Source organism: Dasypus novemcinctus, chromosome 8 (genome assembly GCF_030445035.2).
Source record: "Dasypus novemcinctus isolate mDasNov1 chromosome 8, mDasNov1.1.hap2, whole genome shotgun sequence".
Taxonomy (NCBI): domain Eukaryota; kingdom Metazoa; phylum Chordata; class Mammalia; order Cingulata; family Dasypodidae; genus Dasypus; species Dasypus novemcinctus.
In genome coordinates, this window is record NC_080680.1 from 49,678,342 (window position 1) to 49,705,951 (window position 27,610).

The window sequence follows — 27,610 nt, forward strand, 5'->3', positions numbered from 1 at the left end:
CAAGAAACTCACCAATGAAAGAACAAGTGAAGATAATAACTGTAAAAGCAATTCAAACGATAACTTTGTTTCACTATTTTCTGCATGCCCAGAATGGGACTGAGTGTCAGTCTGGAGTGCCACCTACTATAACTGTGATTCCATAAAACACTACTGGTTCCTGGTATTAATTTTCTATTTCTGCATAATAAATTACCACAAACTTTGCAATTGTAAACCACACAAATTTATTATCTCACAGTTTCTGAAGGTCAGAAGTCTAGGCACAGCATGGCTGTGTACTCTGCCTCAGGTCTCAGCACACTGAAATCAAGGGATTGGCCACATCTGCAGTTCTCTGTTCTCAGCAGGCCATCTTCCAAGGTTGTTTGTGGAATTCATTTCCTTGCAGTTGTTGGACTGAGGTCCTCCTCTTCCTTCTAGTTGGCCATCTGGATGACTCTGTCCCATGCCATGTGGCCCCCAAAGACAGTTCACAATGTTTGACTTTTTCCAGGTCAGCCAGAGAGTTCTTTTCAAGTTCTGCATCCCTGACATCCTCATCTCTGACCTCTAGATGCAGATTTAATGGGCTCCCATGGTTAAACCACCTGGATAATCCTCCTAATCGAAGGCCAACTGATTTGGACCTTAATTACATGTGCAAAATCCCTTCACAGCAGCACCTAGAATGATATTTGATCGAATAACCAGGATAATGTGTGTACACTAGGACCCTGGAACCCTGGGGACATTCTTATCAATCATGCCTACCACATTCAAGTTCAGTAACAGGACCAAGCAGTGATTTTTAGTGGCACAGCTGCATTTAACATTTGCCCTTCTGGCTATTTCTCCACACATTCCATTTATAGTTGAATGACAAGTAGCTGAATATTTCAAAGGCCAAGAGACATGCATCTTAGAAGTGACATATTTTCTTTGCCCCACGCTCCTGGAATACCTCTGAATGATGGGTCATTATGGGTCTTTCACCTGACTCTGTGCCCCTGATGCCTATATAATCATTGGGTCAAGGCAAGGATTTGTCATTTAAAAAAAAAAAAAAAGTGGCTTTTTAACTCAAAATTGCTTACTATTTCTGACTTCAAGACTTGAGGTGTCAGTTTGATCAATATAGTCCCAGCAATAAATCAGACAAGGCCAATCCTGGTTTGAGCATTGAGCAGCTGCTTGAATGTATGCTTGCCCTGAACATATATTTAGGAGCAATATATTTTATGTTGTCAAATCAACTGGTTTCATTCAAGAGGCCCCTAATTCAGTCACAGTCAGGCTGAGAAGCCAGTAATAAAAAGGAGCCAGGGGCAAATGCTAAGCTGCTGATGGAGGTAAGGTACCAATCATGGTTGGGATGATCAACCTACAGTCACCAGAAACAGCTGTCTCTGCAACTGGTCTTGGTCAGGTGAAACTCCAGAAGTTTTGTGTTTGTTTTTTTTTAAAGATTTATTTATTTATTTAATTCCCCCCCTTCCCCTGGTTGTCTGTTCTCTGTCTATTTGCTGCATCTTGTTTCTTTGTCTGCTTCTGTTGTCGTCAACGGCACGGGAAGTGTGGGCGGCGCCATTCCTGGGCAGGCTGCACTTTCTTTCACGCTGGGCAGCTCTCCTTAGGGGCGCACTCCTTGCGCGTGGGGCTCCCCTACGCGGGGGACACCCCTGCGTGGCAGGGCACTCCTTGCGCGCATCAGCACTACGCATGGGCCAGCCCCACACGGGTCAAGGAGGCTGGGGTTTGAACCACGGACCTCCCATGTGGTAGACGGACGCCCTAACCACTGGGCCAAGTCTGCTTCCCAAACTCCAGAAGTTTTGAGGGTGATCAGCATTTGGGCCACTTCAGGGCCTTCAGGAACAGCTGGTTCAACAACTGGCTTAAGAAAAATAGAGGTGTGCCCACCCCCACCAAAATCCTTGAGGAACAATCTATATTACGATCCTTTAATATGTTCACATTAGCTGGTCACAAGATTCCAGACTAGTCAATACAATATACAATGGAAACAAGACATTGTAAAATGATTTCCTTATTACCTTGAGAATCCAAGGTTAATACCAATTATGCAAATGGTATCTTGGACAATTGTTAAAAATGTCAGTGTTCACAGGTATTTACACATTTTGGTGTTCTGAGGAAAAGTTTAAGTGCATTTCAAATTATCCAGTTTTTGCAATCTCCACCCCCTCCTGTTTCTTTACTAAATAAATTAATTATGAGCCTTTACACTCTCATTTCATGTTGTAAAGGGATTCTAAAGCCCATAAATCATAATTAAGCTGGTCTTCTTACATTACTGAGCAATAATCCATTGACTCGAGCCTGTTTATCCTGCTCACCCTACCCCATCCTCAACAAAAGGGAGATAATGTGGGCACTAAGCGCACTTCCTGTACTACGCCACTGAAGTTATATCTTTTTTCTCTCTGAAATGTTTATGAAGATCAGGATAATCACTAGAACAAACTAAGATGTCTGGCTTTGCACTGGTAGGAATCAAAGGAATTTTTGGAATAACCATTAAAAACACAATAAAAACAAAAACCTTTTAGTTACAAATGCTAAACTTTTCTTAGCCTATTCCCACTTAACTATCTATAGTCATGGTAGAACAATGCTTTGCTAACACCCAGTTAAACTGCTCTAAGGACTAGACTTTTCTTAGCTTATTCCCACTTAACTACCTATAGTCATGGTAGAACAATACTTTGCTCACACCCAGTTAAACTGCTCCAAGGACCAAACATATTTTGGCAATTCATCTGCTAAGCAGGCAAGTTTATTTGAAGAAAGCTCTTATTTACTTATAGATTCAAACTAAGAGAAGTTGAGAAAGTTCCTAAAATTACATTATAATATGTTTAAGAGTTGTTCTATGTTTATTAGAAGGTCAAATCAAGATAGTTAGATTTGGCTTTTTGGTTTAACCTAAGACAAGGTCCAGACTACAACTGTCCATTAAGAGAATGGCTTGCCCCCTTTTTTTTTTCCCCTCAATCAACCAGAAAGTGGGGGCCTCCTTGAGGGAACAAGTCAAAACACAAGTCAAAGGATAGGATTTAATCATCTGAGGCATAGGTAGCGGAGGTGCTTGTAATCACTAGGAAAGTAACCTATAAAGATTTCAGTAAAGAGACAGAAGAAAGGATTCCTCCTGCCCCAGCTCTGGCAGGAGAACACAAGTATATGAGCTAACTCAAAGACTGTGTAAGGTTGGCCAGGTTACTTACCCTCTTAAGTTTTCGTTTCTCCTGTGTGAGACTGCGTTAGACACTCAATCTAAGCTATCCTCCAGCTCCACTTGTGAAGACATCACCACCTTAAGAATGTCTCTAATTGTTCTCAAATAAGATTTTTTTAAAAAAATTGTGAGTTTACAAAACAATCATGCATACCATACAGGATTCCCATACATCACCCCACCACCAATACCTTGCATTGTTGTGAAACATTTGTTACAAATGATGAAAGAACATCATCAAAATATTACTAACTATAGTCCATATCTTACATTTGGTGAGTTTTTTCCACTAACCAACCACCCTATAATTAACACATGCATTAATATTATATATTTGTTATAGTTTATGAACAAATATTCTCATAACTGTATTGTTAATTACAACCCATCATCCACCATGGGATTCGGTTATACAGTCCCATGCCTTGTACAATCCATCCATAGTGTATTTCAGTTTTATTGGAGTTGTGCTTTCATCACCTCGTCAATTTTTAAAGTTTTCAATGCTCCAAAAGGAAATTTCCCATACCCTCTTATCCTTCCTTATTGTTGACCCTTAGAATATAGTAGTCTGCCATTGCTGCAAAAATATTACAGTATCGAAGTCTTTAAGTTAGTTTTAATTTTTCTGATGTATTACCATATTCCTAGCACTCTGTAATACAACATTCGTGTATGTGTACTATTAACCATAATCCTCATCCACCACCTGTTCTTTATCAGTCCTACAATCCCGAGATTATCCTTTCTTTCACTGACATTTATGTCCACAGGCTATCCCCTTTCAGCCACAATCACATTTATAAATCGGCAGTGTTAAAGCAGGAAGCAACTTATCTTCATAGGTAGTTTAGGGGATCAATGACCATGTGTCATGGTTCCTCAAGGAGGTACTCTGCTTTGGGAGGCTTAGAGTCACCACATCTATGCTAAGTTCCAACTGAAAAATTCTGTATTCACTGACATTATGTAGTTGAATTGTACATCTCACATAAATGTTTTCTACTTCAAGCTGTCTGTCTTCTCAGTTCTATAGATATATATACCAGCACCCATTCCATGAACTCTGATGTAGGTAAAGCAAGAGTATGCCATTTGTGAGGCTTAACAGACTTATGCACTTCCACTTAATACAAGAGTAACAGCCCTAAAGATACTACTTGCTCACTTATCACTCAGAATTTAAAATTGGCAGTTGAAGAGTATCATTCTACTCTGAAAAATCTAAAGAAAAGGTATCTCAGGAAAAAAGGGAAAAAAAAAAAAAACTATAGTAACCATAGGCTTCTCAGAAATGACTTGTCAAATTTAAAAGTCCTGATCTGAAAAGCATCTCAATTCCAAACCAGGAACATTTCCATGCTTGTGGGAAAAGGACCAAAATGCCTTTTTATTATTATTATAAAAGGTTTTGATTATCTCAAATATTTTCCCACTTAAGTCTTTTATTGTATGAATTTTATGATTCCCTTTCATAAAGGCAAGTCTCACTTCCTTGGAAACATGATAGTTCTGAAAGACCAGGAAACTTAGAGTCCTGACTCTCACTGACTGGCTGAATGATCCTGGGTAAATCACTTGAACTCTATGTTTTAAGGTTCATCACCAATGAAATAACCACCTTAGAGTAGCTGTGAAACTCCCATAAGATGATGGAATTGAAAACACTTTGCAAAGTATGAGGATACAGATATAAAATTTCAGTACTTCTAGAAATTGCATGGCACCTATCCAGGGTTAGGTTGATGGTAGATGTTGACCCAATATGGGTAAAGAACTAAAAAAAGAAAAAGAAAAAAAAGTTCAGTTAATTGAAGTTCAGCATTGGTTTATTCCCTATGTTACTATTATTATACCCTCTTTTCCCAGATAAGACCAAAAACCTGTTCTTTACTCTAAGGGATTTATTATTCCCTGGGGAGTCCATGATGAAGGCCACAAGCACTCATGGCCAAGGAACAGCAACCCATTGGTTGTCTTTTCAGTCTTGTAGTATCTGTAGGATTGAAGTCTGTCCAGAATCTCCACAAGCCGCACAACAGCTCTGAGTGTCATGAAGATGAGGATCAGAGACGACAAATTCACTGGTAATACTTTCAAACAGTGCGGTAGGCTTTTCCTTTGGGGTCTATCAAGATGATTACACCCCAAGCAGCAATGCCTAGGAAATAAACAAGGAAAACAATACCTTACAAAGATTCTGTACTTTAGTTTACAAAGTACTTTCACAGATGCCAGCTTGTTTAGCCTTTACAACACTCCAGGAAGATATATCAACATTTTATCTTTCTTATAAAAGAAGAAACACAAGCTCAGCTCAGAAAAGGGGGGACGGGGGGAAGGGGAGAGGAGCGGAGTTCAGAGAAATTTTTAAAAATCCTGTTACTTCCCCCAAAGAAAAAAGGATATATAATCTGGGCTGTCTGGTTTAGAAATCTGAAGATATAAAATTCTGTTCACTCACTTGGTCTGAAAAGCTAAAACAATCACTACATTTTAGAATAGAAAATATCTTGACAATCAATTGGTAATGGTACAGGGAAATCTATGGGTCACATTACCCAGTGGCAAACCAAGTAGGCTTTGAACGCATATCTAAGATCTGACTTCAAAAGACCAAGCTCTGAACCAAGACGAAGTGCACCCGCTCAGGCTTTCTCCTAATTTGGAGAAAAAGCACGGGCTTTGGTTCCAGATAAACCTGGGATCAAATAACTGCTCTGTTACTACCTGGCTATCTGGTCTTGAACATGATACTTAATTTCAGTTTACTGTGAAGTTTGCTCAGCAGTAAAATGGGAATAATATAACTGCACTTGAATACTCTCGTGGCTATTATGAGGATTAAGTAGAAAGATTCTAAAGAGAAGCATCAAGAAACACTGATTTTTAAAAAAGAAAGCCATCCTAACAACTTCCTCTCCCCCTGGTACCCCCACCACGTAACCTTGCCAAGGTCCCCGATCTTTCCCTCCCACGTAATTGCGACCCGACTCTCACTGATGCCGATGACCATCTGCGTAATAATCCCTGGAGTCGGGGGGTATCCCAGCTTCATGGGCTTCCGCGCCACCCAGTACACGTACCCGCCCGCCCCTAGCAGCCCCGACCCGGAGAGCACCCGGCAGCTCCAGCAGTCATTAAACAGCCGGGCTTGCGCCGGAGAAGTCGGCGCTCCGGGTGCAGCCGGGGGCGTGGGGTTGGCGGGCGAGGTGACTTCGGGCAGCGCAGTGATATTGCCCGGATCGAGAGGCTGAGACATCAAAGACCCCATCTTCGACACCCCTCCTTAGTTGCAGGAGCCTTCTGAGCAAACTGACGTGCAAGCTGCGGCCGGAAAGTATAACGTCAATGTGCTGCGCCGGAAGTAGCCCGAAGGCCACTGGGAAATGTAGTTGCCGTCTGCTTCGGAAGATGAAAATTTGATGAGGTGGGGCCTTGCAGATTTGAGTTTCTTTGACAACAGTTTAGGCCATGCCAGGGACCTAGTTCCCCCAAATCCCAGGAATTTTCACTTACTCAACTCCTTAATTCTTTCAGCTTAGAGGAGAAGTCCAGGTGTCTAAATATCTTGCCTAGCACAAACTGAAACCTTGGGCATGATACTAAACCCGACTGTAGATGTGTTACTCGAGACAATTTTTATATGTGCATAACTATACGCTAGACACTTTACTATAAGCAATTATCTGCCTTATGTTGTTCAATCTTCCACCAACCGAATGTGGCAGATACAGTTTTCTCAATTTTACATATGACAAAATGTTTAAGTGACAGCCACGGTTGAAACCAGTGTCTTTAATGCAGTCAAACGTAATCAAGACATTAAAAATTGGCTTGAAATAGCTGGATAAATGCTTTCAATTTCTCTAGTTTCTTAAAGTTAAGATCTCTGTTTTGTCATGTTCATTGTATTGTTTTTGCTTTGAGAGCCCTAGAAAAAAAAATCAAGTCAAAATCCGAGGTTTGAGGAGTTAACAAAGGATTTCTTCTTGTTGCTTTACGTTCTTATTATCCCCTAAGTATGACCTTTTAATTCTGATTGCTTCTTTGTAAACCGGCTTCTATATATCATCTGCTCCCCATTCATTTCACCTTTCATTTTCTTTTGATACTAGTTCCTATTTCTTGCACGGTGTTGTTCTCAGAGGATTACCTATAAGAAAGAAAGACATTTAGAGTTCATTGGTTCCTTTCTGTTAAAGGAGATGGGTAAAAATAGAACTTCAGATTTAGACATTTTTCTTTTAGATGGGTTTGAGAAATTAACATGATAAAAGGAAGTTCATAGTTGTACTTTGTAAAATGGGATATGATATTGGGAAGGTTAAAAAAGGCAAAGATAAAGATATGGATAACCAAAATAATAGGAGAAAATAAAATAGTGAGAAAACTGAGTTGGCCTACTACTTAATTTCAAACACCATCCCCATTTGTTACTCTCATGTATATTCATGTGTTGTATAGTAGGAAGACTTAGGTTTAGGAAATTTCGGTTCTATACCTGACTCTCACTATGAGTCAGCCATGAAACAGAATATTATTTGTCTTCCCTGAACCTTAGTTACATCATGTCTAAAATAAGGAGATTTGGACTAGGTTGTCTCTAAGATTTTTTCCTAACTGGAAAATCTTTTTATTAGGAATCCCTCTTCAGATAGCACTGTTGATAAATTCCATATCAAATGAGCTCAACAGTATTTCACTTAGAAATTCAAAATTCATGACTTTGTTTTCTCACTGTGACTGACAGAACATTCTAGAATGCATGTAATTTCTCCTTATTTATATAAAAAAAAAACATTTGCTAGTGGTCACCAAACATTTTTTGTTTTCACATCTCTATGTATAAAAATGATTAAGTCCACATTAGCATTTATGCATGATTATTTATAAATGATATATTAATAAACTCTTATTTATATACTTTAATGATATATAAAATAATATAGAAGGGTAAGGTAAAATAATATAAATAGAAGTTTTAATATTTTCTCACATACCAATATATGAGCTTGTGCATTGCCATAGAGACCAAAGTTACTTGCCAATAAGACCATCTTCATTCATAATTTATCTGAATACTCACTTCTTATCTTTTTAGTGCACTTATCACAATTCAGAATGCCAGGAGAAGACATCTTTAACTCTCCAAATAAATACCATTAAAATAGCCCATAGCACGTTTCCCCAGTAATAGGAAAAATTTTATTTTAACCTCTATCTCTTTAAAATACCTTCCAAAAGATGTATTTGTTCTCTTATGATTGCCTCATGTGAGTGATTCCAAGCTTTTTTGTTATTTTATTGTGATTCTCTCCAAAATTCATCAATGGTTTCAACGGAACCCATTTTCCTAAAATTGCCCATAGCATATATTGAAACTATAATGGACTAACGACTAATATAATTTCATTAGAAAATTACTGGAAACCTAAGACACCTCTTTAGATACATGAAACAGAAGAGTCAGGGGATAATCATAGAAGCCAATGAAAGCAAGCAAATCTTAGAGATTCCTTTTATTTCTTCTTCATCTGGGCAGAACTTGTAAATATTACCTTACATGGTAAAAGGGTCTTTGCAAAAGTGATTAAGTTAAGGATCTTGATATGGTTGATTCTTCTGGATTACCTGGGTTGTTCCTAAATGTAATTGCAAGTGTCGTTATTAGAAAGAGGCAGTGGGAAACCACACACAATACATGAGAAGGCAACGTGACCACCATGGTGGAGATTGAGGTAATGCTGCCAAAAGCCAAGGAATGCCAGCAGCCACCAGAAGCTGGAAGAGGCAAGATGTAGATTCCCCCCTAGAGCCTCTGGAGGGAACACAACCCTGCCAACAGCCCCTTGATTTCAGCTAGTGATACTGATTTGACTGCAGGAGAACAATTTCTGTTGTTTTCAGTCACCAAGAATGTGGTAATTTGTTACAGCAGGCCACAGGAAATTAATACATGCACTTGATTAAGGATTTGTCTCAGATTCTGCTCTATGAATAATTTGGGCTAAGTGCAAAATATGAATTATTAAAACAGCATTTTCTTTCCTTAAGGATTTGGTAAGTGCTATTCTACTATATTCTGATGTTGAATGTTGCTGTGGAGAATTCTGAGGGCAGATCAATTTATTCTCTGATGTAAGGACTGGAGATTTTTGCCCGAACTCATTTATTTCTCCCCCTTTCCTTTTTCTCCTTCCTTCCTCCCTTCCTCCTTTCCTTCCTTCTTTTTCTTTGTAATTGTTGAAGTCTAATAACTTCTTTACTAGGACTATTCTAATTCAGTTTTCTCAGCTATAAAGGATACCTTTTCTATGTATAGATTATATTTTATTTCAGAGAATATTTACCTGAATTATATCTTTTATAAATGCAATTATTTTATTGCTTTCTTATTATAAAATACATCCAAGTAGGATTATTTCCACTCATTTATCATTTAAAAAGGAATCATTCCTTGGATATTTTAAACTAATGTACTGTACAACAAATGAAAAATATTGAATTTACAAAGCACCTTGATTAATTATGCAAACTGGCAAATAAGAAAAGAACAGAACTAATCATTGTTTTTCTTTAAAAAATCAAAATGGGGGGTGGACTTGGCCCAGTGGTTGGGGCGTCCATCAACCACATGGGAGGTCCGCTGTTCAAGCCCCGGGCCTCCTTGACCCGTGTGCAGCTGGCCCATGAGTAGTGCTGATGCTCAAGGAGTGCTGTGCCACGCAGGGGTGTCCCCCGCGAAGGGGAGCCCCACTCGCAAGGAGTGCACCCCGTAAGGAGAGCCGCCCAGTGCGAAATAAAGTGCGGCCTGCCTAAGAATGGTGCCGCCCACACGGAGAGCTGACACAACAAAATGACTCAACCAAAAGAAACACAGATTCCTGTACCGCTGACAACAACAGAAGGGACAAAGTAGACGCAGCAAATAGACACAGAGAACAGACAACTGGGGTCGGGGGGGGGGGGGAAGGGGAGAGAAATAAATAAATAAATCTTTAAAAAATAAAAAAAATAAATAAAAATAAAAATGTAATGAGTCCTATTAGTATGAAGGTTATGTTTGTATTAAAATAGAGCAAAGTGTGGTAGTTTCATCATATGAATTAATAAATTTTGCACAAAATTACATTCGGAGAGCCCTAGACTTCCATATTAAAGTGTACTTTATATCTTCTATGATATTTTAGATTGATTATTGAATAAAACATATACACTCCTAAGAAAAGAAAAATAATGTTTCCTGGAAAAGTTTTTCCAGTAGCCATTTGGCTTATAGTTGGATAAAACTGTACCTTTAGGAGTTTAGTATCTGCCAAATATGTAATCCTTGGCTTGAGTCAACAAATCAAAATGCCACATATTTCACAGTGGCTGTTTCTAAGTCACTGCTCTGCCTCTTCTCCTGATGTAATGACAAATGATGTACTTCCCTGATTATCCCTGATGTGGTGGTTTTCCATGTGTTGTTGCTGAGTGAGAATTATAGTATTTTCCTCCTTACCTCTAATATGGCCTTCCATTTTACTTATTTATAAGTTATGTCAGATTAAACTCAACCAACTTCCAGCACGGAAATTTTGGAAACAGGAAATTCAAGCAATGAAGAGAGGGTATTGGAATATCCTTGACTTTCCCTGTATTTGCTGCAAGCTTTTCCCAGGTTGTTGAATTTTCTAAATCTGGTGGCAAGCTCAATAAATCTAATTTTTTTCCACAAAATTAGCATCTACATATGGCTCCTATTTTATAGGACTTTTTTGAAAACTGGACATTTCCGCTTCTAGTTGTTTGTTGCCTTTCCTTGTTTTTTATGTTTAGCCACACGGAACTCCATATGCCTCTTCAGATATACAGTTGAGGCTTTGTCCAGTGATGGCTTTGCAGGCTCATTCTGCAGCTGAAGTAAAGAATAGGTCTCTGTAAAAGACACCTCCCTCCTCTCCCCCCAAACACACACAAATTCTGCATGTGTGTCTCTGTAGGGGGCCTTTGTTTCTGAGAACAAAAAGGACTCAACTTTTAACTTCCACAGCAGAGGGTTTGGGAGATGGTGTGTGGAAATGAGGAACTATATCCTTATCCATGTTCTGCTGGACTTTCATACTTTCAAATCTCTCCCTTTTTCTACCTCTGCAGAATGAGTGAGCAGTAACTGCTTCATGTGATGATCCTTTGTAATTTCAGTGATAAATAGATATGTTCAAACGATGTCAGCTCATGGATTCAGAAAGATAGATGCCTGCTTTTTTGGGAAAAGAAATGACCTCTACATATTTCCCTGCAGCTAACAATCTATTCTTCTACATTGCTGATGAGCGTGTTTAGGAGGATCTTCCGTTATATCTATAGACCTTGGGATGGGTAGTGGCCGGAGAACTGTGGGCTGCCTCATTGCAGCAGAAAGAGGGGAACAACTGGGGAACGTGACATTCTGTAGCCCCTCTCACGTACCTTGGGAGCCTGTTGTGGGCTCAGTGGAGGAACAGCCATGTCACTTCTTCCCTTTAACTTTTTATTCTATTTTTTTCTTTTTTCTTCAAGAATTCCAATCATATATCCTGTTGTATCATTTTTCATTTTCTCACTAACCCTTTCCATTTGCTTTATTTTCTTTATTTCATCATTTCTCCTTACTATGTTGATATCAACATCTATTCACCCTTCTCCTCCTTCACCTTTGTTTTTATAAATATGGTGGTTTTATTTTTTTCTTCCACTGCTTTTCTTGAGCTCTGACAATGCATATTTTTATGTTCTCCTGTTATCTTACTGTCTCTTTCCTACATTTTAAAAATTTGTGCTTTAAACTGTTGCCTCATAGAAATGATTTCTTCATTATGTTTTTAAATTTTAGGGAGCAATGTTTGTTCATTTTTTATATTATATAGTTTTTATATGCTCCATGACAATGTCTTTCTGGATGTCATTATAAATCTACCATTCTTTTTGTTTCTAACATTCTTTTTTTTTTTCAGTAGCATATCATTGAATATCCTGTTTTAGTTCCTTTTTATATTATGCGTCTTTGAAAGAGTAAGCTTTCCTAGCTTTTAGAAGGAGGAGGTTTACATCAGAACAAAGCCAAAACCACCATGCCTGTGGTTCAGGGATTGGCCTCTGAATTCATTTAGCTCTTTTTCCTTCCCAGCTAATGGAAGAGTCAGTTCTGGGTTTTACTATTCAAAGTCTTTTTTTTCTCCCCACAGTGCTGCCGAGACAGTTTGTTTCATGCATACATGACTTCTTGGTGGGTTTCCTTATTTTAGCTCATGCAACAAAACTAGGTCTATGGAATCTAGGAATTTAGGTTTTGTATCTTAAGGTGTGCCTCTAACGTTCAAAACCTGTACTTTACTGACTCTTTCTAATATCTGCCCCTGCAGTGCCTTTACTCTGCTGTGTCTTCTCTCCAACACCCTGACATAATCACAGCTGCCATACTGATTGTAGGTTACATATAGCAATGGAACCGCATCAGCATGAATCTCTGGGAATTATAATGAGCAGAATAATCTTCTTGACCTACTTTGGATATTTAGGGTAAGAGAGAAATGAACTTTTGTTGTACCAAGTTTCTGAGATTTGTAGTTGTTTGTTACTATAGTATAACCTAGCCTATTCTGGTGGATACAGTTGGTTCACTGCTGAGGATAACCCCCTAGAAGTCATTTGCATATATATGGAGGCATTCTGAGTTATCACAATGACAGTGCCCAATGTCAGGGATACTAAGTGTCTGGCTATGCTTATGAAAGTCATGCACAATAAAGATGATTATGCCTGAAATGCCAATAGTATTCCCAAAGAAAACTCAGTAAATGACTTGACAGGAGTGAAATTGCCTTCCAGAATTGAATGCCCATCACTAAACTTGCCCAAATTGGATATTTTAGGTATCTTTATATTATTGTCTTCCATTTTAAATAATTTGGGTAATTTCAACTTTTTTTCATGTGTGTATTTATTATTTCCAAAATATAATTCCAATTTCCTTGAGTGAACTGTTAGAGTTTATTCATTTTTTTTTTTATCATTCTCATGCTGTTTACAATAGTCCCTTGCACCTAATTGATACTCAGTAAATATCTGTGGATTTCATTGAACTTAAATATCTTCTTGGGCGCATGTTTGACTAAGTGCTTCCCATATTTTGGGTCCACATTAGTAAATTCAGGGTTTCCCTTTTATTTTCCATAGTTTGAACTGAAAGAAACTTAAAAAACAAACAATTGAAAAGACATTCCCCAAAGGTAACCATCAAGTGTAATAAGGCTCAAGTCAAATGGCCCAGCTGTCACAGTAAAATACAGCTTATTGACTTCCTTCTCACTAGGGAAAAGTGCTGCATGCCATTTACCAGAGGAAACATAGAGACAAAGTATTACCCTAAGAACTATAGGGGGGAATGTCCTGTGCAGATTAGAGAAAGGCACAAAATAAATCTGGCTGCATGTGTCCATAGTAGATAACCAGATACGTTTATAAAAACATAATTATTATTGCTTTTAGAGTCAGAAAATAAATAGCACCATAGTTAAAATATAACTGAGGTGACTGACAATGTTAAAAAAAAACAAACATTAAAAAAAAGATCCTTGAATACCGAGTAGGTACAATCTCCTAATAAAGAAGTAAAGGGTGACTTGCCCAAAGGTGAATTAAGATGGAGCCTGCCTTTCAGGAAATTGGAATCTTGTCTGGAAATGAGGCATATGCATAGGTAAATCTAATACCTAAATACTGATGAAATGTTATAACAGATCTAGTAAGTATGTAGGAAGAAACTCATTTTTTCCTAATTGGATGGAAGCAGATGAGGAATGCTTTAACCTAAGTCTTAAAAGAAAGGTGATGTGTAGACCATTGAATAATCTATAAATATCATTGACTCCATTGTGTCCAGGCAGGGGTAAGAGGCATAATAACTCACACTGGCAAAAAAGTTTTGCAGTTTACATGGTACTGTTACATTCATTATTCATATGGCTGTATTACTGTTAATAGATGGTTTATGTAATTAGAACCTGAAAATTTTCAAGTGTTAAAGGTTTAAAAATTTATAGACTAAAAGTGATTGCAATAATTTCCTACTGATTCCTCAATTTATGACTGCATGTATATGTATTTCTAGGTATTCATGTCATGCAAAATGGTAGCTAGTGTACCCTCTGGATTTCTACATTGCCTCTCTACTGATATGGACTCCTCATAGTATCTCATCCTAACCAGACCCCAAAAGAAAAATATCGTGTAAAATAATGTTTGAGTAAATTCTGTTCTTACAAGATCAACTACTCTTACTGCCAATATTAAAGTTTATGCTCATTGAATTTAGGAATTGTATGTGGGCTATTAAGCAGCATATTTCCTTTTATCTGGACACGGGTATCAATTAGAAGATGAATAAATAACTTGGCTTCCATTCAAGAAAAATCAATTCATTATGTCTTGAATTTTCTAAAGTTCAAATAACTAATGTATACATGCAGTTAAGGAGGAGGAAGTTATTCAAATACATGTTGGTGAGCCCAGGCCTTAAAATCTCTGAGCAAGTAAAAGGGTTTAATTATTTAAGCTTTCCCCATTACACACATTCACTTCAATAGGGCTGTCCCCCTCTCCCTTGCTTCTTACTACTGTCATGAAGAAGAGACTTGTATTGATCCCTCCTGTAATCATATTTAGGGCTGGTGGATATTGAATAGGTGACATCTGGGAATGCTGTTCTCTGCCATCTGGTGAATCAGCATAAGAGAGGATGGGCTCCAGATACTTTATAGCCCACTGCATCTTAAGGATTGCTGACACTGACCCACATGGCATATAGCATCAGTTAGATGGCTTGGGGACTGTCACTGCTGGTGACAGCAAAGAGAGAAATTGCTCTTGGTGATAAAATTCAGTTTTCTTAGAATTCTAATGCAATCCAGAGTTTACTTCCAGAAGATATCCTGGCTGTTTACTATGGTTAGCATGAAGAGAAAAGTGGCAGAACAAAAAAAAGTGATAATATGAATTAAAATGGTTGTAGTGTTTTCCAATTTATACATTATCTCACTTAATACTCCCACGAATACAATGACACAGGTATTATATTCTCATTTTACAGATAAGGAAATTCAGGTCCACAGGAGTAAGGTAGTTTGTCCAAGATAATCTGCTAGTGCATGAAGGAGCTGAAAAAAAAATCATTTAATATCCTTAAGCCAGACACTCTGCAAATCTTCTTTATGCTTTACTAAATTTAATCCTCACAATAACCTTGTAAAAAAGGGACTAAAACTAGCCTTATTTGTTTGTTTGCTTTTTCGCTTGCTTGCTTTGCTTGTTTATTTTAAGGGATAAAGCCTGGATTGAATCTAGGTCTTTGGCCTCTAGAACCCATTCTTGACCACTATAGTATAAAGCATTCTAAGCCAGTGTGGCATCTTCTGACTGTACCTTGAGATATACCATGCTAAAATAAGGTCTATAAAGTGCTTTGTGTTCTGTCTGGCACCAAAAAAGCATTCTATAATTGAGAGCTGCTGTTAATATGTGAATGCACTCTTAGATATTACCTTTATAAAGATTTCTGGAGATTTTATAACTATTCATGAGGTCATGGAATGCTGAAATCCACTCAGCCTTTCCCTATATAAAGCATCTTTTCACGTTGTGGTTAGAAAGACTGAGATTAATGACAAAATATGACTTTTCTAAATTGCTAAGGTATCAGTGCAGGTCAGGCTTGCAAAGAATAGCAGCAAGGATGCGCGCAAGGAGTGCCGTGCCCCACAGGGGTGTCCCCCGCGTAGTGGAGCCCCACATGCAAGGAGTGCACCCATAAGGAGAGCTGCCCAGCGCGAAAGAGGGAGCAGCCTGCCGGGAAATGGCGCCACCCACACTTCCCGTGCCGCTGACAACAACAGAAGCGGACAAAGAAACAAGACAACAAGACGCAGCAAAAAGACACAGAAAACAGACAACCGGGGGAGGGGAGGGGAATTAAATAAATAAAAATAAATCTTTAAAAAAAAAAAAAAAGAATAGCAGCAAGGAAACTTCTTAAGATATTTTACTGTTTGGTACCCTTTAACTGACCATAAGCAGCTTGTGACCTCACAATATTATTTTTAAAATGCTTTGCAGTTTGACAAATACTTTTAAACATGTTCCCTCACTTGTGCCTCACAATAGCCTTGTTGGGTGGCTCTTATTATCCCTGTTTTACAAATAAGGAAACTGAGACCCAGAGACAGAGGTAATCTAAGGACCCAAATCACACAACTAAGAAATGAAGGAGCCAAAGTCAAGAGCAGATGCTCTGATTTGAAATGCAGTACTTTTATAGCTATATATTGCTGCCTTGTGTTTTTATTAAGATTCCCATCTCCTTGTATTAGTTATGAACCACCAGAATCTGAAAATGCAAATGTGACAAAGTATTACAGTGGGTAGCTTTAAGAAATGCATGTGCAAAAAAAGAGAAATTTAGTGTACTTAACATAGAAATTTTAAAAACGTCTTTCAACAAATATACAGCCAACACATATTTATTTAGTCCCTATTTTGTTCATGATATTGTGTTAAATTATGTGAGGTATGTAAAAAAGCAGGGGACAGGAATCCTGGGAAAATCCTTCAGCTCAAGTTCACACATGTTTAGATGTATAGGAATCATGTCATGGTAATTATTTACATGTCTTTTTTATCACTTATACTAAAACCATATTGATGACGGCAGCTGTGTCTTATTTTTCTTTTTCACGTAATGCCTGACCTAGTATCTTTCCTATTGAGTGAATAAATATGAATGAATGAATGAATGAATGAATGAACGAATGAGGGTGTGGCATCAGGGCCCCTGCTCTCTGAGAGTGAATGTGGACTAAATTGAAAGACAAGATTTTAAAATAAACTAAAATACAAGATTATGAACATATTCAATGGAGAAGAGAGGCATAATTTCAAATTGGTGTGATCAGGAAAAATTTCATGCAAGAGGCACTCATTGAATGAGAGGCTCTTATAACTATATGTTATGGTTCTATATATTTATAATGGCTCTAACTATATAATTGTGGGAATTCCTCCACTGGAAAGGCCCTGATGGAAGATGGCGCCTAGAGCTATCGAAATGGTGCCCAAGGCAAACCATGCCAAAGTAAAAGGCACGAAAGTAACAACTAGCGCCTGGGGCAATAATCCAGCCCCTTTCCAGGAAAAGGCAACTGAAACCAAGCAAGCACAGACCCAATAAGGGCACCCAGCACTAGAGCTCTGACATTCGTCTCACCTCACTCGATATCATCCAATTAACCTTTTACACAATCCTTCGAAAAAAAGAGTATAAAATAGCTTCTCCCCTTACAATAAACGGACTTGCTTCCTCCCATTAAGCAGTCTCCGGAGTCTCTTTGCTGTGTGGTTGCTGTGTGGCACGTGTAATACCTCCGCGGCCTGTCCCCTCTCCCAAGAGCCTCTGCCCTGTGAGGTTGGAGTGCCTGGGGGAGCGTTCAAGACAAAGTGACTAACCTCGGCGCTCACCACTGCGGGCAGCGTGACGCACTGCGCGGCTACGAGAGAAGCAGGAGCGCGGCGCACTTCTCCTGTCGGGTCCCTGCGGCCCTCCCCACGCGCCCACTGTCTCCTCTGCCGCTTGCGGAGTTGAGCGGGCGGCATAAGTGGGGCAGTGAGAGGAAGAGGACGACGGGCGGTTGAGAGGGGGCTGCCGTGAACGGCAACATGTAATGATTTAGAATTTCCCCTAAAATAAAATGAAGGACTTCTGGGAATAATTGAGCATGTATCATAGACAATAAGAAAGGAGATTTAAGAACATTTAGAGAACAAAAAAATAAAAATGAAAAAATGAAAAAGAGAGATAGATATGCTCTCATAGATAAAAGTCCCAAAAGGGAATATGGTTCAAAGGGAATGTGAAATTCCTTCCCCAAACCCCTGTAAGGCTGTGGTTTTCAAACATTTGTGTGTAGGGAATTCACCTGGGGTGCCTTTCTGGGAGTATTTCTGGGGAGTATTTCTATCTAGGGCAGTGCCTCTCCTCACCCCCCTCCTAGCTGACCTAGGCATAACCACTGCTGTGGGAACTGGGTTGATAGTTTATACCAAACCCAGCAGGTCTACCACAATCTCTCCCTAGAGTTAACCAACCACATAGAAGAAACTATCCATGCCTTAGAAGTCCTTAGACAGCAAATAGACTCACATGCCACAATGGTGCTGCAAAATTGCAATCATAAACATGCCAACAGCAGCACAGGGAGGAACCTGTCTGTTCCTCAAGGAAGAATGCTGTTTCTACATGAATTGCTCCAGAATAATCCTAGACAACATTCAAAACCTACAAGATGAAGCCCATCAACTTCAGGAGAATGCTACCTATGGAGGTACCTGTCCTTTCTCACTCACATGGTCCAGTAAGTCATGGCTAACCCCTTTTTGGAGCTGCTTACCACCATATTCTTTATCCTTTTAGTAGGACCATGTATTAACAAAATTCTAAGTTTATTTCTTCCAGAATCAATGCCTTCCAGAACAAGATATTAGTCATGTGGGGATTTCATCCATAACGCCAGACCAGTCTTCCCTCAACCTCAATAGAATAACCAGGGAGTTTTACACTCTGTGAGGCAGGCACTATTGCCCCTAACCAGCAGGAAGCAGCTACAGAAGAATGACCATCACCCTTCAGTTCCCCCTTAAGAATAAGGGTGAAAATTCTCTGAGGGGGGAGTTGAGGCAGGTTAGTATAGGGAAAGAGGGAAAACTGAGTCACAGCTTGGACCCAGCAGAGAACATGGCTGTGAGAACCCTGTCCAGAAACTCCTGAGGGAAAGCCACTACTAAGAATAAAGCCAGAAAGATCCTACCAAGACCCTGGGCTCAAGAGGAAGCACTGAATAACTCCAAACAGGCCTCCCCACTGGCTAACAAGTGGGGATTGTAAGACAATGAGAACATTAGACACTGGGACTCCTCCCTAACATTAAGAAAGGGGATGAGGAAAGGCCTTCAAGAGGCTTACTCTGGTGCTCCACATACAAGTCTCACCTTGTAGGATGCCTGAACCTGTGTCTGGGGTGTGTACTTTTTTCTTTTCCCTTGATTCTCATTAAACTCTTTACTCCCTTGCCTTAAAAAATAAATAAATAAATAAAATAAAGGAAAGTATTTTTGAGTTCCACTCCCAAAGATTCTCTATAATGTCTACTATGGGTCCTAGAAATCTCATTTTTTAACAAGCATAGAGGTGTTCTGACTACATTTTCAAAAACATCAACTGAGCAATAAGTTACATTCTAATCAGTAATAATGCAGGGATTATTACTAAAGGACACTATGCTCCACACAGGAAGCATAAGAAAACTGGAGAGTCAAAAGGCATGTGGAAAAAACCCACATGTGATTCTGATACATGCATCTTCCTTCAAACCTCCCTATTGCTCTGCCTATACCTCCCTATATCTGTTTTATTTTATTTTATTTTTTTCAAAGATTTATTTATTTATCTCCCCTCCCCCTCCACCCCGGTTGTCTGTTCTCTGTGTCTGTTTGCTGCATCTTCTTTGTCCGCTTCTTTTTATTGTATCATCTTGTGTCAGCTCTCCGTGTGTGCGGTGCCATTTCTGGGCAGGCTGCACTTTCTTTCGCACTAGGCAGCTCTCCTTTCGGGGCGCACTCCTTGTGTGTGGGGCTCCCCTACGCGGGGGACACCCCTGCGTGGTACGGCACTCCTTGCGCGCATCAGCACTGCACATGGACTAGCTCCACACGGGTCAAGGAGGCCCGGGGTTTGAACCGCGGACCTCCCATGTGGTAGACGGACACCCTAACCACTGGGCCAAGTCCGCCGCTTCTGTGTATGTTTTAAAGAATGATATTTTGACTGCATGATTGGGAAGGGTTATGTATTAGTCTGCTAAAGGGGTGCCAATGCAAAGTACCAGAAATCTATTGGCTTTTATAAAGGATATTTTTGGGGGTAAAAGCTCACAGTTCCCACACTGTGGAAAATCCAACTCAAGGTACTATAAGGGTACTTTTTCAACAAGGTCAGTTGCCACATGTTAAAGCAAGATGGCGGACAATCTTTGTCATCTTTCAGCCTTCCCCTCTGGGCTTCCTTTTCCTCTGAGGCCTTAACTTAATCATATCTGTAAAGATATTTCTTCCTTATAAGGTAACATTTACAGGTTCCTGGAACTAGTATCTTGTATCTTTAGGTGGACATTATTATTGCTAGTATATCTGCTGCTTAAATTTATAAGAAAATACAAAGGACCCGTAATAGCCAAAATGAAAACAAAGTTGGAGGACTAAGATTAAATGATATCAAGATATCTTATAGGGCAGCGGACTTGGCCCAGTGGTTAGGGCATCCGTCTACCACATGGGAGGTCCGTGGTTCAAATCCCCGGCCTCCTTGACCTGTGTGGAGTTGGCCCATGCGCAGTGCTGATGCACGCAAGGAGTGCTCTGCCACAACAGGGGTGTCCCCTGTGTAGGGGAGCCCCATGCACAAGGAGTGCGCCAGTAAAGAGAGCCGCCCAGTGCGAAAGAAAGTGCAGCCTGCCCAGGAATGGCGCTGCACACATGGAGAGCTGACACAACAAGATGATGCAACAAAAAGAAACACAGATTCCTGTGCCGCTGACAACAACAGAAGCGGACAAAGAAGAAGACACAGCAAAAAGACACAGAAAACAGACAACTGGGGTGAGGGGTGGAGAAGGGAGAGAAATAAATAAATCTTTATTAAAAAAAAGATATCTTATAAAGTTGCAGTAATGAAGACAATGTGGTGTTGTTGTAAAGATAGACAAATAGATCCATAGACTAGAAAAGAAATTCCAGGAACAGATTTATGTATATATAGTGAATTGATTTTCCACAAAGATTTAAAGGAGAAATAATAGTTTATTCAACAAATAGTGCTGGATATCCATATGCAAAGAAATAAACATTCCAGGTTAAAAGTGAAAGGTTGGAAAAAGGTATCCTATGCAAATAGTAACCAAAAAAAGAGCTGAAGTAGTGGTACTAATATCAAACAAAAAAGATTTCAAATGAAAAACTATTATAAGGGATGAAGAAGTTCATTATATATTAATAAAAGGGGAATTCAGCAAGAAGAAATACTATACTAAATATTTATGCATGTAATCTGAGTGCCCCAAGATACATGAGGCACACACTGGCAAAACTGAAGGAAGAAATAGATGCATCTATGATAACAGCTGGAGATTTCAGTATACTACTCTCAGTATTGGATAGAACATCTGGACAGAGTATAAATAGAGAGCTTGAATAATATTATAAATGAATTAACAGACATCTATAGAGCATTTCATCCAAAAAGATCAGGATTACATTCTTTTCAAGTGCTCATGGACACTTCAGCAAGATAGACCATATATTGGGTCACAAGTCTCAATAAATTTATAAAGACTGAAATTATACAAAACATTTTCTCTGATCATAGTGAAACGAAGCTAGAAAGCAATAATGGAAAGGAAAAAGGAAAATTCATAAATATATGGAGATTAAACAACACACTCCAGTGTATCAAAGAAGAAATTATAAGATAATTCAGCAAATATTTTGAAATGAATGAAAACGAAAATACAACATATCAAAACCTATGAGCCACAGCAAGGGCAGTGCTGAGAGAGAAATTTATAGCCCTCAATGCTTAACATTGAAAAGGAAGGAAGAACTAAAATTGAAGATCCAACTGCATACCTGGAGAAACTAGAAAAGAACAGCAAGCTTATCCCAAAACAAGCCAAAGGACATAGTAAAGATCAGAGCAGAATTAAAAGAAATCAACAACAGAAAATAATAGAGAGGATTAACAAAACCGAAAGTTGTTTCTTTGAGAGGATTGAAATTGAAAATCCCTTATCTAGACTGACAAAGAAAAAGAGTATATGCAAATAAATAAAATCAGAAATGATAGGGGGACACTACCACTGATCTCACAGAAATAAGAGAGATCTAAGAGAAATAAGAGGATACTAATGAACACTGTATGCCAAAAACCTAGGCGTTTTAGACAAGATAGACAAATTCTAGAAACACATGAGCCACCTACTCTGACGGTAGAAGAAATAGAAGACCTCAACAAAGCAATCACAAGTGAAAAAATACTCATAAAAAACCCTACAAAGATGAAAAGCCCAGGACCAGATGACTTCACAGGTGAATTCCACCAATCATTCAAAGATGATCTAATATCAATCTTGCTTGAGCTCTTCCAAAAAATTTAACAGGAAAGACTGCAACTAAATTCATTCTATGAATCCAACATCACCCTAATACCAAAACCAGATAAAGGTGCTACAAAAAAAGAAAATTGCACACCAATATCCTTAATAGAAACATATGCAAAAATCTTCAACAAAATACTTGCAAACCAAATCCAAAAGCACACTAAAATAATTATACACCAGAATCAAGTGGGTTTTATCCCAGGTATGCAAGGTTGGTTCAAAACAAGAAAGCCAATTAGTGTAATAAACCATATTGATAAATTGAAGAAGAAAAATCACATGATCCTCTTGATTAATGCAGAACATATGTTTGACAAAATACAGCACCCTTTCTTAATAGAAACAATCTAAGAGAAAGAATAGAAGGAAGTTTTCTCAATATGGTAAAGTGCATATGTGAAAAACCTACAGCAAGCATCATACTCAATGGAGATAGATGGAAAGCTTTCCTGCTGTGATCAGGAATAAGACAAGGATGCCCACTGTCACCACTGTTATTCAATATTTTATTAGAAGTTCTAGCTAGAGCAATTAGGCTAAAGAAATAGAAGGAATGCAAACAGGAAAGAAAAAAGAAAAAATTGTACTATTTACTGTTGATGTAATGATTACATCTAGAAAAATCTGAAAAATCCACAACAGAGCTACTAGAACTAATAGATGAGTTTGAAGATTAATATGCAAAAACCAATAGAGTTTCTACACACTAATGATGTGCAATCTGAGGAGGAAATAAAAAAAATTCTATTTATAATAGTGACTAAAAGAATCAAATATTTAGGAATAAATTTAACCAAGGACATAAAGGACCTGTATTCAAAAAACTACAAAACATTGCTGAAAGAAACTGAGGAAGACTAAATAAATGGAAGGACCTTCCATGTTCATGGATTGGAAGCTTCAATATCAATAACATATCAATTCTACCCAAACTGATTTACAGATTCACCACAATCCCAATAAAAATCCCAACAGCCTTTTCTCCAGAAATGGAAAGGCCAATTGTTTAATTTATTTGGAAGGGTAAGGGGCCTCAAATAGCCAAAAATATCTTTAAAAAGAAGAGAAAAGTTGGAAGACTCTCCCTTCCTGACTTTAAAGCATATTACTCAGTTATAGTGGTAAAAACAGCATGGTACTGGTTTATAGATGGACAGATTGACTAATGGAACCAAATCAAGAACTCAGAAATTGATTCTCACATCTACAGTTAAGTGATTTTTGACAAATCTCTCAAGCCTTCCCAGCTGGGCCAGAACAGTCTATTTAACAAATGGTGCTGGGAAAACTGTATAGACATATCCAAAAGAAAGAAACAAGACTAGTATCTCACACCTTATACAAAAATTAACTCAAAATGGATCAAGGATGTAAATAGAAAAGTAACAACCATAAAACTCCTAGATGGAAATGTAGGAAAATATATTCAAGACTTTGTGGTAGGTAGTAGTTTCTTAAACCTTACACCCAAAGCAGAAGCAACAAAAAGAAAAATAGGTAAATGAAACCTCCTCAAAATCCAACACTTTTGAACCTCAAAGGACTTTGTCAAAAGTATGAAAAAGTGACAACCAGCAAGATGGCAGCAGAGTAAGGAGCTCCTAGAGTCAGTTCTGCTACAGGGCAGTTAGTAATCACCCACAGCTATCTAAAGCACCTGTTTGGGGGCTGCAGGAGACCAGAAGAGCATCCTGCAACATTCTTGAAAGAAAGGAAGCAGGAGACTGCCCATCTGTAGAGAAGATTCATAAGAGCACTCCACACCATGGAGGCTGGTGCCCATCTTCCACTGGAGACACAATCCACCTCAGGAGCTATTCCACAGCTGGAATTGGAAGCTCCACTTCCAAAATATTGGGGAGGAAGAGTTGGTTGGGCATCAACTTCAGTTACTGATTAGTAAATTTGTTGAGCTAAAATATAATCAATCCTAAGAACAGCTAAAGTTTGAACCAGTCCAAATCAGAAAGAGGCTAGTAGCCACCATCTTAACTCTGCACCTGGCATGAGGGGAAGAATCACAGTGCTGGTAGAGAGTGGCTTCTTTCCATCCAGATAAGATTGCAACTCTAGCATAAGCCCCATCTAGCAGGGAGGAAGCTGGGGAGACCTACACCAGCCTCTCTGGGATACAGGCCATGATACAGAGGCTGGTGATCATCCTACTCTGATGGTGCAAGACACCTCAGGACCTATTCTGAGGCTGGAATTGAAAGCTCCATTTCCCAAACACAGGGGAGGAAGAGACTGATGGACACTGACTAAAGCTAGTAAACTTGGCTGGCTAAAGTATAACCCTAAGAACAGCTAAAGTTTGAACCTGTCCAAGTGAGAAAAAAGCCAGTAGCCACCATTTTTACTCTGCCCCCAGCATGAGGGAAGCCAGGCTGACTGAAAATCAGGGTGATGGTAAAGACCGGTTTCTTTCATCCAGATTGGTCTGCAGCCCTAGCCTAGACTTCAGCCTCATCTCTAGTAGCTAGAAGCTGGTGGGCCTGCATCAGTCTATCTAGTAATTGCAGGTACATGTGGCTGACACTGACTGAATAATGGGAAGTCTACCATGGCAACTGCAGTCATCTTGGACCCACACTGCACAGATTGTTGCCCATATCTGCTCTGCCCTCCCAGGCAGGGGAGAAAGGGGCATAAAGACATATCAGTCTGGGGAACTACAGCCTAGGCCTGCACAACTTGGATTATTCCACATAGCTGTGGCTCTGTCCCTACCCCAGGCAAAGAAGATAGTTGGGAGAAGCTTCATCAGTCCCAGGGGCAATGAGGGCAGCTTGAGTCTCCACAGCTTATAGCATCAACTACATCTTTGGCTCCTACTACACAACCAGCAAGGGAGAAATGCCAGGAGGCCCTAAACTAAAAGAGAAAAACTGCACCCAGAATAAATACTCTAGTAAACCATGTGCCAAGACACCAACAAAAATTACAGTCCACACCAAGAAACAGGGAAAACAGGGAAACAAGTAAAGCCTCCAGATGATATAAAGGAGTTGAGACAACTAATCATAGATGTTCAAACAAATCTCCTTAATAAATTCAGTGAGATGGCTAAAGAGATTAAAGATATTAAGAAGACATTGGACGAGCAAAAAGAAGAATTTGAAAGCATACATAGAAAAATAGCAGATATTATGGGAATGAAAGTTGCAATGAATGAAATTAAAAATACACTGGAGTCACATAATAACAGATTTGAGAAGGCAGAAGAAATGATTGGTAAGCTTGAAGAAATCACCTCTGAAAGTGAACATATAAAAGAACAGATGAAGAAAAGTATGGAAAATATTGAACAAAGTCTCAGGAACAAAAAGACACCTAGAGAAGTGCATACATATGTGTCCAATAGGAGTCCCAGAGAAAGAAGAGAAGGGAAAAGGGGCAGAAGGAATACTTGAAGAAATAATGGTAGAAAATTTCCCAACGCTACTGAAGGACATAGATATCCATGTCCAAGAAGTAGTACATATGGCCATCCAAAAAAATCTGAATAGACCAACTCCGAGACATATATTAATCAGAACGTCAAGTGCCAAAGACAAAGAGAGGATTCTGAGAGCAGCAAGGGAAAAGCAATGCATAACATATATGAGATACCCAATAAGATTAAGTGCTGATTTCTCACCAGAAACTATAGAGTCAAGAACACAGAATTATGATATATTTAAGATACTGCAAGAGAAAAACTTCCATCCAAGAATCTTATAACCAGCAACTTTGTCTTTCAAAGATGAGGGAGAGTTTAAAACATTCACAGGTAAACAGAAACTGACAGTTTTTAACCAAGAGACTGGCTTAGCAGAAAATACTAAAGGTTGTGATACAGCCTGAAAAGAAAAGACAGGAGCAAGAACCTGGAAGAGCATCTAGAGTGAAGATTATATCAATAAAATTAACTAAAAGTGTCAAAGAGTGGTGAAAATAAAATATGACAGATAAAACCCAAATATTCAGGAGTAAACTTATCCAACAATGTAAAAGCACTTGTATTCAGAAAACATTGTTAAAAGAAATTAAAAAAGGCCTAAATAATTGGAAGAACATTCCATGTTCACAGATTGGAAGACTGATTATCATTAAGATATCGATTCTACTCAAATTGATATACATATCAAATGCAATCCTGATAAAAATTCTACCAGCATTTTTCAAATAAATGGAAAACATGATTATCAAATTTATTTGGAAGGGTTAGGGGTCCTGAATAGCCATAAACATTTTGAGAAGGAAAAGCAAAGTTGGAGTACTCTCATTTCTGGACTTTAAATCATATTACCTAGCTACGTGGTGAAAAAAACAAAACAAAACAAAACAAAACAAAACAGCATTGTACTGGCATAAAGACAGACATATAGACCAATGGGACTGAATTGATGGTTCAGAAACAGACCCTCACATGTATGGTCAAGTGATTTTTGACTAACCTGTCAAACCCTCCCAGCTTGGGCAGAACAGTACATTCAACAAATTGTGCTGAGAGAACTGGATAACCATAGCCAAGAGAAGAAGAGAGGACCCCTATCTCACACCTTATACAAAAGTTAACTCAAAATGAATATAAAGCCTAAATATAAAAGCAAGAACCATAAAGCTTCTAGAAGAAAATGTAGGAAAATATCTTCAAGCCCTAGTGGCAGGTGGTGAATTCTAAAGGAGATAAGAGGAGGACTGAGATGGACTACTGAGGTTTAATCTATGTAGAAGTTTTAATTAGCTTTACTGAAAAAGTGTGGAAATGTACAGAGTTGATGGTAACACATTATAATGAGTAACAGCTGGTTTATAAATGGGAATGTGGCTCAAAATGGTAGTCTAGGGATGTAAATGCCTATTGACAGAATGCTAGAGAAAAATCTAGGGACTGAACAGCACAGTAAACCCAGAGGTGGATGAGAATTGTAGTTGATGGTACAGACACAAGCATGTCCTTAGTGAGCTAGAACAAATATAATCACTATTGTACAGTGGTGAAAATGTGAAGAAGCATGGAAAAAATACAATTGGAATGACCTATGGATTGTGGTTAATAGTAATAATGTAATATCCTTGCATCAATGCCAAAGATGTAATG

General features: G+C 38.7%; 1 protein-coding gene and 1 long non-coding RNA gene across 2 annotated transcripts in view; both read right to left on the reverse strand.

Annotated features, from left to right (window-relative positions):
* Positions 1-203: 203 nt before the first annotated feature.
* DMAC1 (distal membrane arm assembly component 1) lies at positions 204-6,596 on the reverse strand. The gene is made up of 2 exons (XM_004459090.3): positions 6,242-6,596; positions 204-5,402 (listed from the first exon to the last, which is right to left on the reverse strand). Exons 1-2 carry the CDS (start codon positions 6,513-6,515, stop codon positions 5,338-5,340), a joined length of 339 nt encoding a protein of 112 aa, XP_004459147.1. The 5' UTR covers positions 6,516-6,596; the 3' UTR covers positions 204-5,337.
* A 428-nt stretch (positions 6,597-7,024) lies between these two features.
* The window catches only part of LOC131279443 (uncharacterized), a 46,327-nt gene continuing 25,741 nt past the window's right edge, over positions 7,025-27,610 (reverse strand). Inside the window, exon 2 of the long non-coding RNA XR_009186791.1 lies at positions 7,025-7,397. This is a non-coding gene — a long non-coding RNA (uncharacterized lncRNA). The remainder of the gene's footprint in view (positions 7,398-27,610) is intronic.